This window comes from Pithys albifrons, chromosome Z, assembly GCF_047495875.1.
Source record: "Pithys albifrons albifrons isolate INPA30051 chromosome Z, PitAlb_v1, whole genome shotgun sequence".
NCBI classification, from domain to species: domain Eukaryota; kingdom Metazoa; phylum Chordata; class Aves; order Passeriformes; family Thamnophilidae; genus Pithys; species Pithys albifrons.
This window is the reverse complement of record NC_092497.1, coordinates 69,244,346-69,259,866: the sequence shown is the minus strand read 5'-3', so window position 1 is coordinate 69,259,866 and position 15,521 is coordinate 69,244,346. Positions and strand designations below refer to the sequence as shown.

Below are 15,521 nucleotides of genomic sequence, written 5' to 3'. Positions count from 1 at the left end.
TTTATATATATATTTTAAATATCTATCTATCTATCTATCTATCTATCTATCATATATAAGTTTATAAAAGATATTTCTATATTTATTTCTATATTTATTTATATATGGATTATTTAGAATAGACCAATTAATTATCACAGTGTTGTTGTAGTCTTCGTAATAATAAGAACAACAGCATATCAATGAAAGCTTCATCCTTGTTTTCTTTGGCAGTCACTATAATAGCTTCAGTATATATTGTTATGTACAAATTTGGCTTTCCTCCACTCTATTGAAGTCCTGCCTCATTTTATATAGTGTGACTTGAAATAAGGGTTTGGTTGGGTTTTTTTAAATTAATCATTCAAAAGTGAAAAGTGTCTGTTTCAGGATAGACCTCTTTGAAAAGCTTAGGAGTTTGACTTGATGAAATACAATAAACTGCATTTTTTCCTCATTAACCCAGTCACAAAAGTTCCTGTTCTACCTTGTCTTTATTAGTAATATTTTCCAATGATTTGTTTGACTTTCATGGTTTCTGTATAATATGTAATAACTCCATGAGACAACCTTTCTTTGGTAGGCTACAGCAATGAGTTTCTTGGTTGTTCAGTGAAATGCTGGTAGTCTTTTTTATGTTACCCCTTCATGATAACTCTGAAATACTAAGTCATGTGAAAAATGCAAGGACATACCATACTTGCATTACATATTACTAAGGAACATCATCTGTGTAAGTTAGTGCAGCCTCTAATATCCACTTTTCACTTTTTTCTTTTTGCTTTGTAAGCCTGAATTACTCTCTATTGAGATATCTGTTGAAATCCAAACAGTTTATATACCACTGCTAGCTGAATATCATATTTACTGTCAAATCTCACAATTCTTAACAGCAAAAGACCCAAAACTATCTCTATAGATGAAAATATGGAGCCAAGTCCAACAGGAGACTTCTATCCTTCTCCAAATTCACCAGCTGCAGGAAGCAGGACATGGCATGAAAGAGATCAAGGTGAGTAACATGGGATTATTTTACCTCAAAGTATATTCAAATATACAATAAATCACTCCATCTTCCTTTTAATTCCTGCAATAAAATGATGGCTGTTTAGAAGAATAACTTTTTTTTTCTGTCTGGAGTATATATTTGCTGGTTTTGTAAATGTAGTTAAAACTAACAGTCAACAGGATATTGCATAAACAACCACATAATAATTTTTCCATTTGATAATAGCCTTGTAGTTTGAAAAGATGTGTGTCAAGTGAGGTACTGCAAATTGTGTATGCTGGGATCATCCCAACAGAATTTTGAGGATAGTGCTTTCAAGTAAAATCCAAAACATGTCCATACTATGGTTTAGTCAACACTAGATTACGCAGTTGTTGTTATACCATGCAGACTCCTATATGTCCATTTAGTCTATACCATATGACTCAGAATAGGTGTAATAGGCTCTTTCTGAAGAGCCCATGCATAGCTGTGTGGGACTATATCCATATGTCAGAGAGTGTTGGTAAGTGGTATTGTCTTTTGGGTTATCCAAAATGTGTTTGTGTGGAGAAGAAAGTTATGGCTGTTGAAACAGTGAAATTAATTGTCATATCTTTCCCTCATGTTATGTTGATGATTTTTAAATCTAGATGCCACTGTAGTATTTTCTCTTCCCTTTATAATATGAAAATATATTTAAACTCATATATTTGAATGGTGTTGGTTAATAGATCCTTCAGCCAATGCATGGTGCTGCAGCAATCTGCAGAGTCTGTGAAATGTCCAGCCATGTATGTAAAAGTGAAATTAAGAAAAAGGCATACAGTTGCTTCCCTTGCTGATCTTCAAAAGTTTCCCCTCATTTTCCATGTCCACTATTCGTCATTACCCTCTGTTCTTCAATAACTGACTGACCCTTTGTTTCTATTTCATTTTTCCTTTGCTTTAAGGCTTTTTTTTGCTTTTTTCTCTCTTTTTTTTTCCTGCTAAGTTTTCTCTTTCATCTCCATATACAAGATAGCATGTGATTGGTATTTAATTTAGCTGCCTTTTATTTTCTCACTTCCATTGTAGTTGGTCTCATCTTAATCTACTTCTGTTTACCCTCTAATCTGTGTTCTTGTCATTAGGCTGTTTCTGTAATACAATGTTTACTAGTCTTTTTCTTTATAATTTCTTCTGTACTTGCTGTTTTTTGATGGAGGCTCGTGTATTGTCTTATTTTTAGGTGTTTGCAGTGGTTACTTTTGAATCTTTACAAAAAATCTTTGCTGTGACTTTGCCTAACCAAAGTTGAAAACAGAAAATAGGATTTCTAACAGTCACTATCTTGGTCCTTATGCAAAATATTTTCCTACCTATTTTGCCATGAAATTTCAGTAAAATTTTTCATGAAAAATCAGATTGTATCTCAAATAAATTTTGTACTTTTTAGATAAATTCCTTTTTTAGCTGTGGGGAAAGCAGCTCATTGTTCCTCTCTGAAGTGGTCTCCACATATCTCATTTGTGAAATTAAGTTCTTTTGTGCTGCTGAGTTGTAGGGGCTTCTGAGAATTGCAGTGCCACATAAACTCTTAAGTCTGGCTGACAGACCCTTTCACAGATGATCCTATGATTCTCAAGTATCTCACTTACATTTTAGGTCTTGAATCATTCTGCTTGTAAAGAATCATGTTCCAGTTCTACCAGCTTTCTTCAGGTTAGAATTATCAGTAGTGAACAATGTTATAATTCAGACGCTTGAGTGTATTTAAAATGATTCTTTACTAAATTTCTGTGCTATAGGGTAGTTAGACTTCTGGATTGAAACAGTCTTTAACTCTATATATTTTATAAACCAGGGAACTCCAATAGGAGGAAGAGAGAAAAACTGAGATAGACTTCAATAAGTTTATTTTACTTCTGTTTCCTGGAGTTTACATCCCTCCCTGAATATCCTGTCCTCCAGTGCTATGGGGACTAGACAAATTTTACTGGATCCCTGGCAAAGAGGCTTTCTTTGAGATACTGCAAAGGACTTTGTTTTTTTTCCCCATCATTAAGGTGTTCTTCCATTCCTGCAGAGGCATTATCCAGTGTGAAAAACATTGTACAAGGGAGACATAAGCCTTTTGCCCCTAAAGAGTTATGTTTGGCTCCAATCACTTTCTGAGGTTATCCTGCTGCTGCAAAACCTCTGTCAAGTAGTAACTACAATGCCGGTTCTTGATGCTTGATCTCACTGGGAATGGGTACATGGCAGCTGCTCATTTGTTACATGCTTGATATTATCTTCATAGCACTGATTTCTTCACTCTGATGACCAGCGGTTAGGACCCAAGGGAATGGCATGATGCTCTGGCCGAAGAGGTTTAGGTTAGGTATTTTGAAAAGGTTTTTCACCCTGGGGGTGGTTGAGCACTTTAACAGGCTCCCCAGAGAAGTGGTCATGGCACCAAGACTGATAGAGTTCAACAAGTGTTTGGAGAATGCTCTCAGGCACACGGTGTGGCTCCTGGGGCTGTCTTGTGCAGGGCCAGGAGCTGGATTTTAATGATCCTTTAGAGTCCTTTCCAACTGAGGATATTCTATGATGATTCTATGATTCATATTAGCATGTATCTGTATAAAGCTCCTTTTAGACACAGAGGTCTTACCATGATATGGTGTTTATGAAAACCTGTTTTCCCTTATGCCTGCAAACACAAAGATAATAGCTATAAAAGTTTGGAGGTGGGTTTTATGCCAGAGGTCACACTGGTATTAACTCCCTCTCTCCTATGGATATTTGTATGCCATATGAAGTTAGGGATAAATGAAAAAGAAATAAGTCCTTTGGATTCACATTTGTGTTAAGCCAGTGTCAACAGGGAATGCTCATGTCATAACAGGTACTGCTTCTTCAGGCAGTATCCAAAGGTTGTCAGCATCAGAAATGTGGGTACTTCAACACTATTGACAAATAAGACTGTGCAGAGATGTCATGTTTATGAGTAGAAAGCTTATCTTTCACTCTGCTTCAATTTTAACTAAGAGAAATAAAATGAGGTTTGAGATTGGTACTAAGATACATTACTGATCCTAATTTCATTGTCTCAGTTTTGAACGTGACAGACAGAAAGTCTAACTTCTGAGTTTAGATATATCTAGTTTCTTCATCTCTGTGTCTAAATTTAATATATTTTTGTAGAAGTTGAAACTACACAGTTGTGAAAGACTCTTGTCACGAAGGCTTCTTACATCTTTAACTCTATTTGTAAAAATACAGAAGTGACAGTGGTCCTTTGAAACTGGAAATAGTCACAATAAAACAGTATCAGCTGAAACAGATTGGAATAAGGTAGTCAGGAGTTTCATAGGTGTGTAAGGGTTATCTAACAATTTTGATAGAGTAAATGGCATAAAAATTAAAGGGTATCACAGAAATACAATGAAATTGAAAGGAAGACAGATGACAATTTGCAGTGGGGTAGAACAAGCTAGATCAACCTTTGCTTTGAAGAACAAATATCATGTAGTTTAGTAGGTAAGAAGACATTAGGAGACAAGTGATTTGGTTGCAATCCTCATAGTTTCTATAGCTTCTCTGTGCAAACATGCATCACGAGTGGTAAGAATATGGACTACAGGAGTACTTGTGGTGTAGTCAGGACATGGTATTTCTGAAACTAAAAAGAGAAATCTCCCTCAGTTACAGTAAAATCTTGCTCATACCAGATTGCTTCATTGCAAAACTCCAGTTTTTGTCCTTTTGCCGTTAACTGTCATGGTCCTGCCAAAAGTGTTTTGGTAAGATTTCCAAATATTGTGCTTCATAGTCTATTTTGATGAAGCTGGCTGTTGAAGATGTAATTCTGGGCAGAAATAAATAAGTATATCTGAAAAGTTGTGACTTTAGAGATGGCATAAACTTGGTTAAAGACAGTCTACAAAGAGTTGCATTACTGATCTGACATAAAAATATACCCCTCCTCTAAATAACTAACATTAATATTAAAAAACGTTTTATGTATTTTTTGAAGTCAGATTATAAATACTTATAGAAAAAAAAGAAAATCTTATGAAGCCATAAACCTGTAAGTTTACTTCACTGGTTTGCAAAAAAAATTATGATTCTTTTAAAAATATATGTAACCACAAGAGTAAGTGCAACAGTTTAAAAAACAGATGAAAACCAACTGTAGAATTACAATATTATCTTTTTACTGTAAACCCATCCAATCATTGTAGAAAGAGTCTGTAGTTTATGCCATTATTTTTGCTATGTTAAAATACTTAAAAATATTGCACTATTTGCATGATTTTTGAGACAGATTTGAGGTCTTCCGGTGGAGCAAATAGGCAGTTTTATAACTGAAAAATTTTTCCAAAACCTTCTCTTCGCCATTAGCCTTCCAAGTAACTAACCATCCTTCAAAAATCCCACAGTCCCAGAAAGTAAAAAGACATCTGTGAGAATGATACATCACATAAAAGTAGAGTCCCAGCATGACAATCAGGATCTCACATGCTTTGGCTTCTGTCCGATATTGTGCAAGTTATTTGTTCTGTCTTGTGCCTTGTTTCTCCCAACTGGGTGTCTTCATATCTTCAAAATGTCTGCATCAGGTCTTACACCTCTATCAACAGAAAGTATATCTATATCTAAGAAGTAATTTGCTGTAGATCTCTTCCCGTCTTCCTTTTTCCAGGTCGCTGTTACTGAATTCTTTACATGCTTCCAAAATTTTGAATTCCTGCAGTAGTAAGACTTTATGAAATAGATGTAAGTTTCTGCATGAGTAAAATTGCTGAGTATTTTATAAATTTATAAATTTTATGCAGTTAAAAAAAAGCAAATCTGCCTCACAATTTGTAGGTTATTAAAATATATATATATAAATTAGTGACTAGTGCAGTTGATAAAGAGTGCTTAGGATCTACTAGTCTAAAAACTGTTGGTGAACATCTTGATTTACTAACTGGTAAGTAAATCACACACATTTTTCTTAACTGATAAGGAAACAGGAGTATGAGAATAGGGGAGTTCAGTGTATATATCTGTGGCTTCCTTTCTGAGAGCTAGCTTGTCAAAACTCATTAACAGAATTGCAGACAATTTCAGTATTTGTCCTTGAGATCTACTTTACAGTTACAGTCCTGTGTACATTGGAAATATATTAAACAGGTTATCAACAATGCATGTTGTTCATTATAAAAGTGGAGAGATTCATGTAGATTTCCGTAGTAGTCAGATGTCTAGAAATACTAAGTGTCTGTATACAATGAAGTGAATTTTAATTTTACAGTTTCTTCATCATGTTCACTCTCTTACACCTCACCCACCTCTGCCAACAATCAAGAGTCAAGATGCCAGCATACCATTAAAACTGAAACAGCTGAATCTTCCTCACCTGTTGTTTGGCCAGCAGCTGTTGGACTCTCCACTTCTCAGGTCCCAACCCCCTTTGTTGGATACCCCTCTTCTGGACAATTGTCCCCTTTTGCTTTCTCCCAGCCTACTGTACACTCCTTCCCAACTGAGGTCCTTCCTGATGGCTCGTTCGTTCTTGGGCCTTCTTCTCATCAACCGTCAAGGATGGATGTTCTCATTTCTGAAGTGAGGGAACTGAAAGAGGAAGTTATTAATGTGGTCCAGGAGTTGAGAACGGTAACAGGTCACCTTGGCTTTTTGGTGTCCTGCATTAGACAGGCATCAGGATTTTTTCCAGCTCCGGGTGCTGCTTCTGAAGGCTAATGCTTTAGAAACACACTCCCCACCTAACAGATTAACTATATCTTGCAAATGTTTACCTTGATGAATGTCAGTTAAATGCAGTTCTGTGTTTTTGACTCAGTCTGAGTTCTCAAAATCCTCATATGTCAAAACATGTTTAAAAGCAACTTATGTCTTGTTGGTAACTCATTATTTTTGCCCTTGTATTTTTTATTATTTCAAAATAGTCTTTATACAATGTATACACACACATACTTTTCATATCTATATATCTCTATATAATATATATAATCTTTGGAGAGTATAATGTATCTGGTATAGACACATTGAACTAGTGTTTTTAGCTAGTATAATGGACCTGCTGTAAGCACAGTATGAATATGCTGCCAGTTAATAAGTTTTCATAACTTCACATTCATAAAGTGAGGCATGCCTTTCAGCAAGAGTAACTTCTCATAGTGTATTTCCAGAGAAAATTCTTAGCCATAGCTTCTCTTAGCTTGTTGTCTGCTATGATGCTTGGCAGGTGACAGTTTGTGTTATCTTTCTTCCTAGTAGCAGAACAAGATCTTGGTAGTGTTCATTGAATGAACATTGTGTCTACTTATTAAAATTCAGTATTTCTACCATGACAGTTAAAACAAATTTAAACCATTCAGGAATTGCTCTACTTTTCGTTTCCATGGTGGCAATTTTGCAAGAAAACCTGCTGGTACAAAAAATAAATAAAATATTATTTTCATGAGGATGAAAAGTGCTTTCTTATTCTTAGTTTGAAAGGCAAAAATTATAAAAAAATAGGTGAAGGAACTTTAAAATACTTAATAAAAATATTCATAGAGAGAAAATGATCCCTGAACAGGATAGCCAAAATATTATCCTAAAATTGAGTGAAGTTGCATCAAGAAAATTTCCATCCTCCATTACTGAGTGGAATGATGTTAAATTTACACTATCTCCAAAAAATAAAGCAACAGAGATTATATCTGTTTTACTGTCTTTAGAATAGCTTTAGGCCAATTTGTAAGTTTTTCATAAGTATCTTCAAATATTCAGAATAACAGAAGAGGAAATTTTCATTCTGGACAGAGAAGGAACCTGACTTTTCCTTCAGCCCACGAACCCTTCAGTTTCTGTAAGAATGAAGAGTAACAAAATGTTTCGAAATACAGACAGAAAAACAAACACAGTACGAGATACAATAGGAGCATACAGAAAAAGGTTTGCTTTTTTTTGCATTCCTAGAAATGGCTGTTACATGTTCAATAAAGACACTGTAAAAAGTCTCATTACAGATTCTTTGTCTTTTGTTCTGACAAATATATTGTGGAAAGGCCTAAATTATTTAATGTTTTCTATATGTGATTACTGAATAAAATACATTCAAGATCTCCCATATAGAACATTGAGGGGTATAAGTGCAAAAGAATATTTTTCTTTTATACAAAACACTTATTCGGTGATGAACCTTATACTGTGACAACATCCTCCTTGGTGGTTACTCTAGATGCCCTTTAATTGAAATTAGTGATAAAATGCATGACTTAATGCAAGATTTGGCCCAGGAACTATTATGTGTTAATTTCTTACTCCAGTGTTGCTGAATAAGAGACTTCTTTAGCACTTTTGAAACCCATGGGCTCCTATTAGAGCTTGTATGGTATTTATTATTCTGTATGATTTTACCTATATTGTGTAGAGTAACTTTATTTCACTTACAAAAAGAAAATGCATTTAGTACCTTCTGAATCATAGGTGTCCTCACTGACTATTTTTCCCTTTTTTTTCTTTTTTTTTTTTTTTACAGTTCTGGTATATGCATGAGATGAAAAAAAATTAGTTTAGCCCACATTTTGCAACTTTTCTGAGCACCTCTCCTTTTTTTCTTAATCTGTAGATTCCTTGTTTCTGTGCCATAGATATATTTTAAAAGATTTTCTTTTTTTTTTTTTACTGCTTTCATGCAATCTGTATCACACTTGATCAAAGTAGTATATTTAAGCATGAGATAATGATTTTATCCCCATTCAAAACCATTCCCTTACATTATTTTATCTCAAATGCCTCTTCAATCCTTTTGCACTAGAAACTGGAAATATTTTCTGACTTTTGCAGTTATGGTTACCTTGTTGATTTTATTTTCTATCCAATGTCCTCGGAGACTCAGCATTAGTGAAATGTTATAGCTGTACATTTTTCCTTGAAGTCTGGATCACTTTCTGAAGGATAATTTAATAAATGACTGAAATGTACTCCAAAGTCTTTATAATTTGTTATGGTGGTGTTTGGTGTTGGGGGGGGAGGGGGGGGGAAGGAGGGTGTTTTTTTTTTGTTTGTTTTGTTTTTTAAATAAGATTTTTCTCAGCCTATCAGAATGCTCTCCTGTCACAGTTATCTACTAGAATCACATCTCTTAATAATGACTCATAGATGAATGGCCTAGTCTGTTTCTGAAGTGTAGAGTTAAATAAAAAATAGTCAAGTACTTAAACTATCTGTAACCGATTAAAGGCTTTTTATGGCAAAGGGGACTTCTTGGAGCCTCATGTGGCTTTGCTAATGATGGTATATATATTTGTTACAGCAACTCCATATTTTTTGGCCTGTTGCTTTTTACCTCTTTTTCCAAAGCCAGCCTCATTACTTTCAGTGCCTGCTCCATGTTTAACAGCACGTAGCAACCTCACTAAGCTCTGTATTACTACTAAGTACTTCCCTTATGACATCTGATGGCTGTGTTGGTACAGAGGTGGTTGGATAAACCAAGTCTGAAATTTTAGGAAGACATGGGACAGGAGAAGCTGCTGAGGTGAAGTCTGGCATGCTGTGATTGGTCCTTGTGGGTGTCTGTGAAGGTTACAGAGACATTCTCACATCCTTCCAAAAGCAACATCCCTGATCCCCATGGTTTCCATGGTGGCACTCGCATCTTGGGGCTCTCACAGCTGGACAATACTTCTGGTATGAGGTGAGAGTGAGGAAAGGTGAGAAAGCCAGGCTTATGCCAGCATATCAATGCATAGGAAAAAAAAGGTATGTTTTATCCTCACAAGCAACAGTACAGATGTGGTAACATAGTCATGCTGATTTATAAACCTTTCCTGGGAGGTTTACTGTTAGTTTCTGATAGGACTGACAAAGTGGGTTTGAAGTACGGGAACTAAACATTGCTGCCCACAGTTCTTGCAGAACAACATGCCATAGTTTCAGCCTGATCTTAGTAGGCATAAATGTAAATTTAAATCATCAAGGTTAACACACCCCACAGAATATGACTGTTGGCAATGAAGTACTGTATTCCTGTATTCTGCAAGTTCATGTGGGTAAGGACCAGAAGAATTACATGTCCACTCCACCTAAGGGATTTCAGCTTTTGTGTTTTAGTTGTCTGGAAGTTCTTTTATCACTTTCTGCATTTATGTATATTAATACTTACAGAGCAATATAAAATAAATCAGTGCAATTTGTTAGAAGACTAAAGAACAAAGAGAGAATTCAGTTGCTATTGCAAATAATTTACTCATTTTACTGTAGATTTTTTGAATTGCAATATTGTTTTAGTGTTTTGCTTGACTTCTTACAATGTTGAAAATTGCATCAGTAGAAATTCTAGTCTAGTTCCTCTTCCTAGCTTTTTCAATACAAATCACAAAAGATAATAGATTGAAAAGACTTATCTGTTGTGAAAAGGCATAATAGCACAACACAGTGTTTGATTAGCCTTGAGCATGGTTCCTGATGGGAAAACAGGTGTCACAGTCTGGTAGACTGGATTGTGTAATGAAGGAGGTATGCCTGTGGAAAATAATGTTGGCACTAAGTAGGCTTATTTGAAGATGAGAAGCTATCAAATCTTTGTACACTGAAATATTCTAATCTAGTATAAAATTTTCATATGTAAAATGCTTTTCTGAATTTGATATAGAAGCAAAAATTAAACTGACATCAGTTTTTTTAAATGTGAAGTGAGCATCTCTCTGGAAACCTAAACACTGACTGCTCTTCAAATTCAAAACACTGTCAGCTGCTAAGTAGCATCACACATCTTCTTGTAATGCCCCACTGTTTCTCTCAGAAGTAAGTACAAAGACCTTCACCCTGAGAATTGCTAAACATTTTCTAGAAAGTAATGGAAAATAGTTGATCATAATTTGTTTATTGGTTTTATTCTATTTGGCTGATTTTTTTGATTCAGAAAAACATAGTTTATCAGAACTGAATGCTTTTGTAAATGAATATATTTTTAGGAGGGCTTCTCTCTAATCCAAGATAAAACTTAGAGTGAAGGGAAATGAGACACTAACAAGTTGATGATTAGTGCACTGGTTTGTAAAAGGGAAGAGCTAGTTCCAAAGACTGATCTCTCTCTGAGACAGAATAGGAGCTCTTGTCAGTCCTTCTCTGTTATGGAGGTCAAGTATCTCAGACACCCAGCTGTTCAGGCACATCTGTCTTTCTCTTCTATTTATTCACAAAAATATTCCTTTTCTACTTTTTGTTGAAAAGATAAATGAACTAAAATGTTTCAGTTTTCAGGATTCTTAGTTTCCATCCAGGCCCAGTGTCAAGTCTTTAGGACATACATAACAAAGCCTTTTTCCAGTAGGTAGACATGGTTGTGTTTTAGAGTCACTCAGCTGTTTTAGGTGTTTCATTAAGACCCACAGTAGAGAAATACATAATGCTCTCAGTGTTAAAGGAAATAAGATTGAGCTGATCTGAAAATTTGTAATGCTGTCTCTGCCTGTGCAGAGTGGCTCTGCTCCTTCACGTGCCTAGGTGTAAAGGAAAAAAGATTTCCCTGAGGACAGTGTGATTCATCATAATTCTTCATTATCATACAGCTATACATTCAGAATTTAAAATTTTACCTAGGTTTTCACATACCTACCAGATGTAATGGATGCAGTGGAGAGTGAGATTCAGCTGAATGTGATGAATGCAGTTTGTCCTGCCACCAGAAATTATCCCAAGTAGTGCTGGTGGGAAAAGATGAGTTCATTTAAAACTGTAGCACTAAAGTATGGCTCTTACATCTTGACAGTGGAGCCATTATGAACTCCATAATTTTCCTCTTTCAGTGGGTGATACATACAATAAATTGGACATGGTTTTATTTTGCTTTCTCTGATGGTGATGATACACGAATAAGCTGTAAATAAATCTTTACAGATTGTTGTTTGCACATGTACCTTTTAAAGAAAGACTCGTGCAACTAAGCAGTAGAAAATATAAGAGCTCAAGAATTACCTGGATTAAAAGATGGTTAATATTTGTTTATGAATTCTTCTAACTCTGCTCATAAGCATGTCTCATCAGCAAGAAAGAGAACCTGTTGTGGTGACAAGCTAGAGAGCAGGTCATGTGTCCACAAAGAGGCAGGTGGTTGTTTAAACTGTCTCAATTCCAACTGAGTTTTCCTAATACGTGGTTTGCCAAGTGGTGTACCAAAGGGACATTAATCCAGGAATTGCCTGCATTGCAGGCTGTTTCAGACTGGGGAAAAGGGCTTTCTCTTTGATGAGGAAGTTGCTAAAACTCATGTCTCATTAGTGTTTCTTAAGGTTCTTTGGAAGCAAACAACAGTTTAATTAAAGGCTGATGTAAACATATTTCTGTACTTTCCCCACAGCATTTTATCACATTAGAATTTATCAAAATTGTTGCCTTGGGCTGTCTTGAACAGCTATACATCTGTAGCACCATTTGTGCAGGCTGCTGATGAACAGGCTACATATGCTGTGCTTCACAGCAGCTCTTCCACCCTATGTAGGCAGATTTACCTTGCTGGGAGATGAGATGATCTAACTATTTTTATTTGCATAAGCCCTTTTTACTTTGACATGTGCTTTAAAATGTATAACATTCCACCTGTTTGAGGTACAGGCATGCCGCATGTCCAAGGTAATATAAGAATACAGACAATAGTGATTTGGAACAGCATTGAGAATTTCACATTTAAATGAAATTTTTGACAGGATAGAACATAGTGTCTGATTAATGTTATCTTATGACTTTGTCCAAGTGCTTTTGGCATATTTCAGCTTTTTATCTGTATTTAGAATTTTTTTTTAAAAAATCTGTTTTATTTTAATTCTCAAAGTAATAAGGATTGGAATCCCATTCCTTAAACTTTAACAGTCATAAGAGCTAGTGGCTTACTTTTTGAACTCTGTCATTCATTATGTTATTGCCAGTACATAACTAAGCTCTCCATAGCTATTAGACTTTAAATGAAAAAACTATGTGTTTTCTATTATCTAAAAACTACTATTAAAATCATGTGAAGTCTCACTGCCACTTTAACTCAACCTTTTTTTATGATCCCTCATGTGACTCTTGGGAATAGTGGAGCCCTTCCAACTCAGCATATTCTATGATTTTTATGATTTAAAGTGTTGTATTCAAAGGCACTGTTTCTTGTGGCAAAATTAAAGGCACTGAAAAACTTCTTTGCATTCTTTAAATTTTCTCCCTCACTTTTTGTTTTTGCAATGCTCCAAAGAAAACTAACTTTGGTGTTTTCAACTTAAATCTCTAAGCCTTCTCTCGTTCAAGGAGGAGATGGCTGCAGCCTTTCTTCTAAACCTATAAAAACCATTATTGTTCTGTTTACCCTGTTGGCTTCATCTATTACTCAGCAGTGGCAGGAGCAGGAATGCTCCCTCACAATGGCCAGACACACATGGGGAAAGCCATGAGGGCTGTGGAGGGAAAGGGACTAATTGAATTACTCCTCATTGCAAAGTGCATGGTTTTAACAAAGAAGCTGCTGCCAGCATTTCAGTTGTTATTCTTTACAGTTGTATGAGTTATATATAACATGACTTCTGAAAGTATCCCATAGTGGGGTGCTGGGCAGTCTACAAGCTGCTGCTTTGTTGGGTAATGAGTATTTTTATGGAAGCACTGAGTTTTATTTTCCAGACTACCACTCACATTGACCTTGATGAGAAGAGAGTTGCTTCTGTGAGAAGTTGATTATGTTTTCTGTATGCCAGCTAGAATTCTTACATCTGTAAAGTGGGGGTAGGAATAAATCACTTATTTTAAAGTAAATTTAGGTTAATCACAGTTACCAATCACCTTTTCAGTGGATTCTTCTCAAATTAGTGATGCCACTGGGAGGTTAATGGATACTCTGATTAAATTGCACTTCATATAACATATCTCCTTTGAGCAATGAAAATGTTTTGGTTTTGAAATACACGACTTTTTGTGTTGAATGAAGCAACAGTTACCAATCAAATTAAATCTCTGTTGAATACCAGAAATCAGAACTGCTGACATGTGCAGACCTTCAGGAGATAAGCTGCTCTTTCTTTCATGTGTTCTTTTGATGAATACGACCTTTACAAAAGGAAAAGACTTTTCAGTTCCAATCAGTGTTTTTGTGGGTTTTTTTCCTCCCCTCAGGGAAACTTAAGTGCAGTACTTTTAATTTGAAATAAACTATTTGTACATTCTCTCTTTTGTGATAGCTTGTACGTGGTGGAGTCACCAAAATGTTTGGTCACTGATAAGTTCTGTGACAGTTTCTGATGGTCATAGTGCTGTAGTCAGAGCTAGTGTCTGTAAGCTATTAGACACTCATTGTATTTTCAGACTATAACATTGCAGCATTTCTGTAGAAACAGATCGTTCATGCACAGAACCACGGTATAAAGCTGGTTAATTTTGTCCTGTATTTTTATAAAACTCCACATCTGTTGTGGAAGTGTGGGAATATTCTTGCTCTGATGGGTCTAGGGCCTAATATAAAGAAGCTAGGACTATAATTTCAGCAGAAAGTAAAACATACTGAAATGCTTAAAAATAATTCAAGGATTAATTTCTATCATAATTTGCCTGTGCAAAGCTCAATTTAAAAAAAAATAGTTTTGTAATTTAAATAAGTATTTGTAAGCTTAGCGGAATCTATTCAACAGAGCTGTAAGGATTTACCAAGTTTTTCTATTTTTCCTACTGAGCTATTTAAAGAAACAACATATTCTTCCATTTTCTTCTTCTTCAAAAAAAATTGATTTACCAAATTTTTAAACACAACTAGAGGTGCCTCAGTCAGTACTCAGTGTTTTTGATAACATTACATTGCAACCGATCAGTATAATAAAATCATAATAACAACCTTTGAAATCTGTTAAAACAGAATGTGTGCTGAACTGCTCTGTTGTAAGCAGTTATTTGTTCTTACTGAAGACTTTGCTGAACTAAAGCCTTTTTCAGCAGCATTCTTGAAGATGTGAACTTTGGAAGGTATCCATGAAATCAAGAGACTTAGTAGCAAGGACCAAAGAGGAGAGCGGGGAGATTGGTGAAGGGTCATAGCCAGAGTCTGCTCTGGGTCTGGTGACAGAGACTATGAAGGGCTTGACAATAGGATGGGGCAGAGCAGACAGGTGGCCTCTCAGTTTCATGGGTCTTGCTCTAAGTATTGTTTTCAGTATGAAAAACGATTCTTAAACTTTAGCCAGTTCAGAAATCATTGGTCTAATTTGGTTTCAATAGCATGTTCACATTTTCCAGGCCTTTCTATGACTTGTGAGATGATTACATAATAGCAGAATACAGTGTGCCAATACTAAAATTGTCAAAATTCCCTTAAACATGGTCCATTGCAGGAAAGTCAGCTGCAATTTGGCTCCTGTCCAGTAAAGTGCTTAAGAACTAACCTTTGCTTTAAATATTAGTTGGTACTATGGATTTGAAATCAAACCCAATTACAATATTGGTGTGTCCTACAAAAATATTGCAATTAACTTTGAAATAATTTGAAGCAAAATCCAACAAATCTTTTTTAATTAATTTAACTTTCAGAAAGAATCCAGTAATTTTGCTTTATGAAATATCAGTG

The 15,521-nt window shown here is 35.4% G+C and overlaps 1 protein-coding gene across 14 annotated transcripts in view; it reads left to right on the top strand.

The window, feature by feature from the left end:
* NFIB (nuclear factor I B) overlaps positions 1–15,521 on the top strand; it is a 181,051-nt gene that overhangs the window by 126,743 nt on the left and 38,787 nt on the right. For 13 of the 14 annotated variants that reach the window (XM_071581476.1, XM_071581465.1, XM_071581468.1 and 10 more), the window contains one exon: positions 873–991. In XM_071581476.1, the coding sequence (XP_071437577.1) occupies positions 873–991 (119 nt within the window). Of the gene's footprint in view, positions 1–872; positions 992–6,239; positions 7,954–15,521 lie in introns of those variants that run through there. The other variant, XM_071581470.1, reaches the window with a different exon arrangement.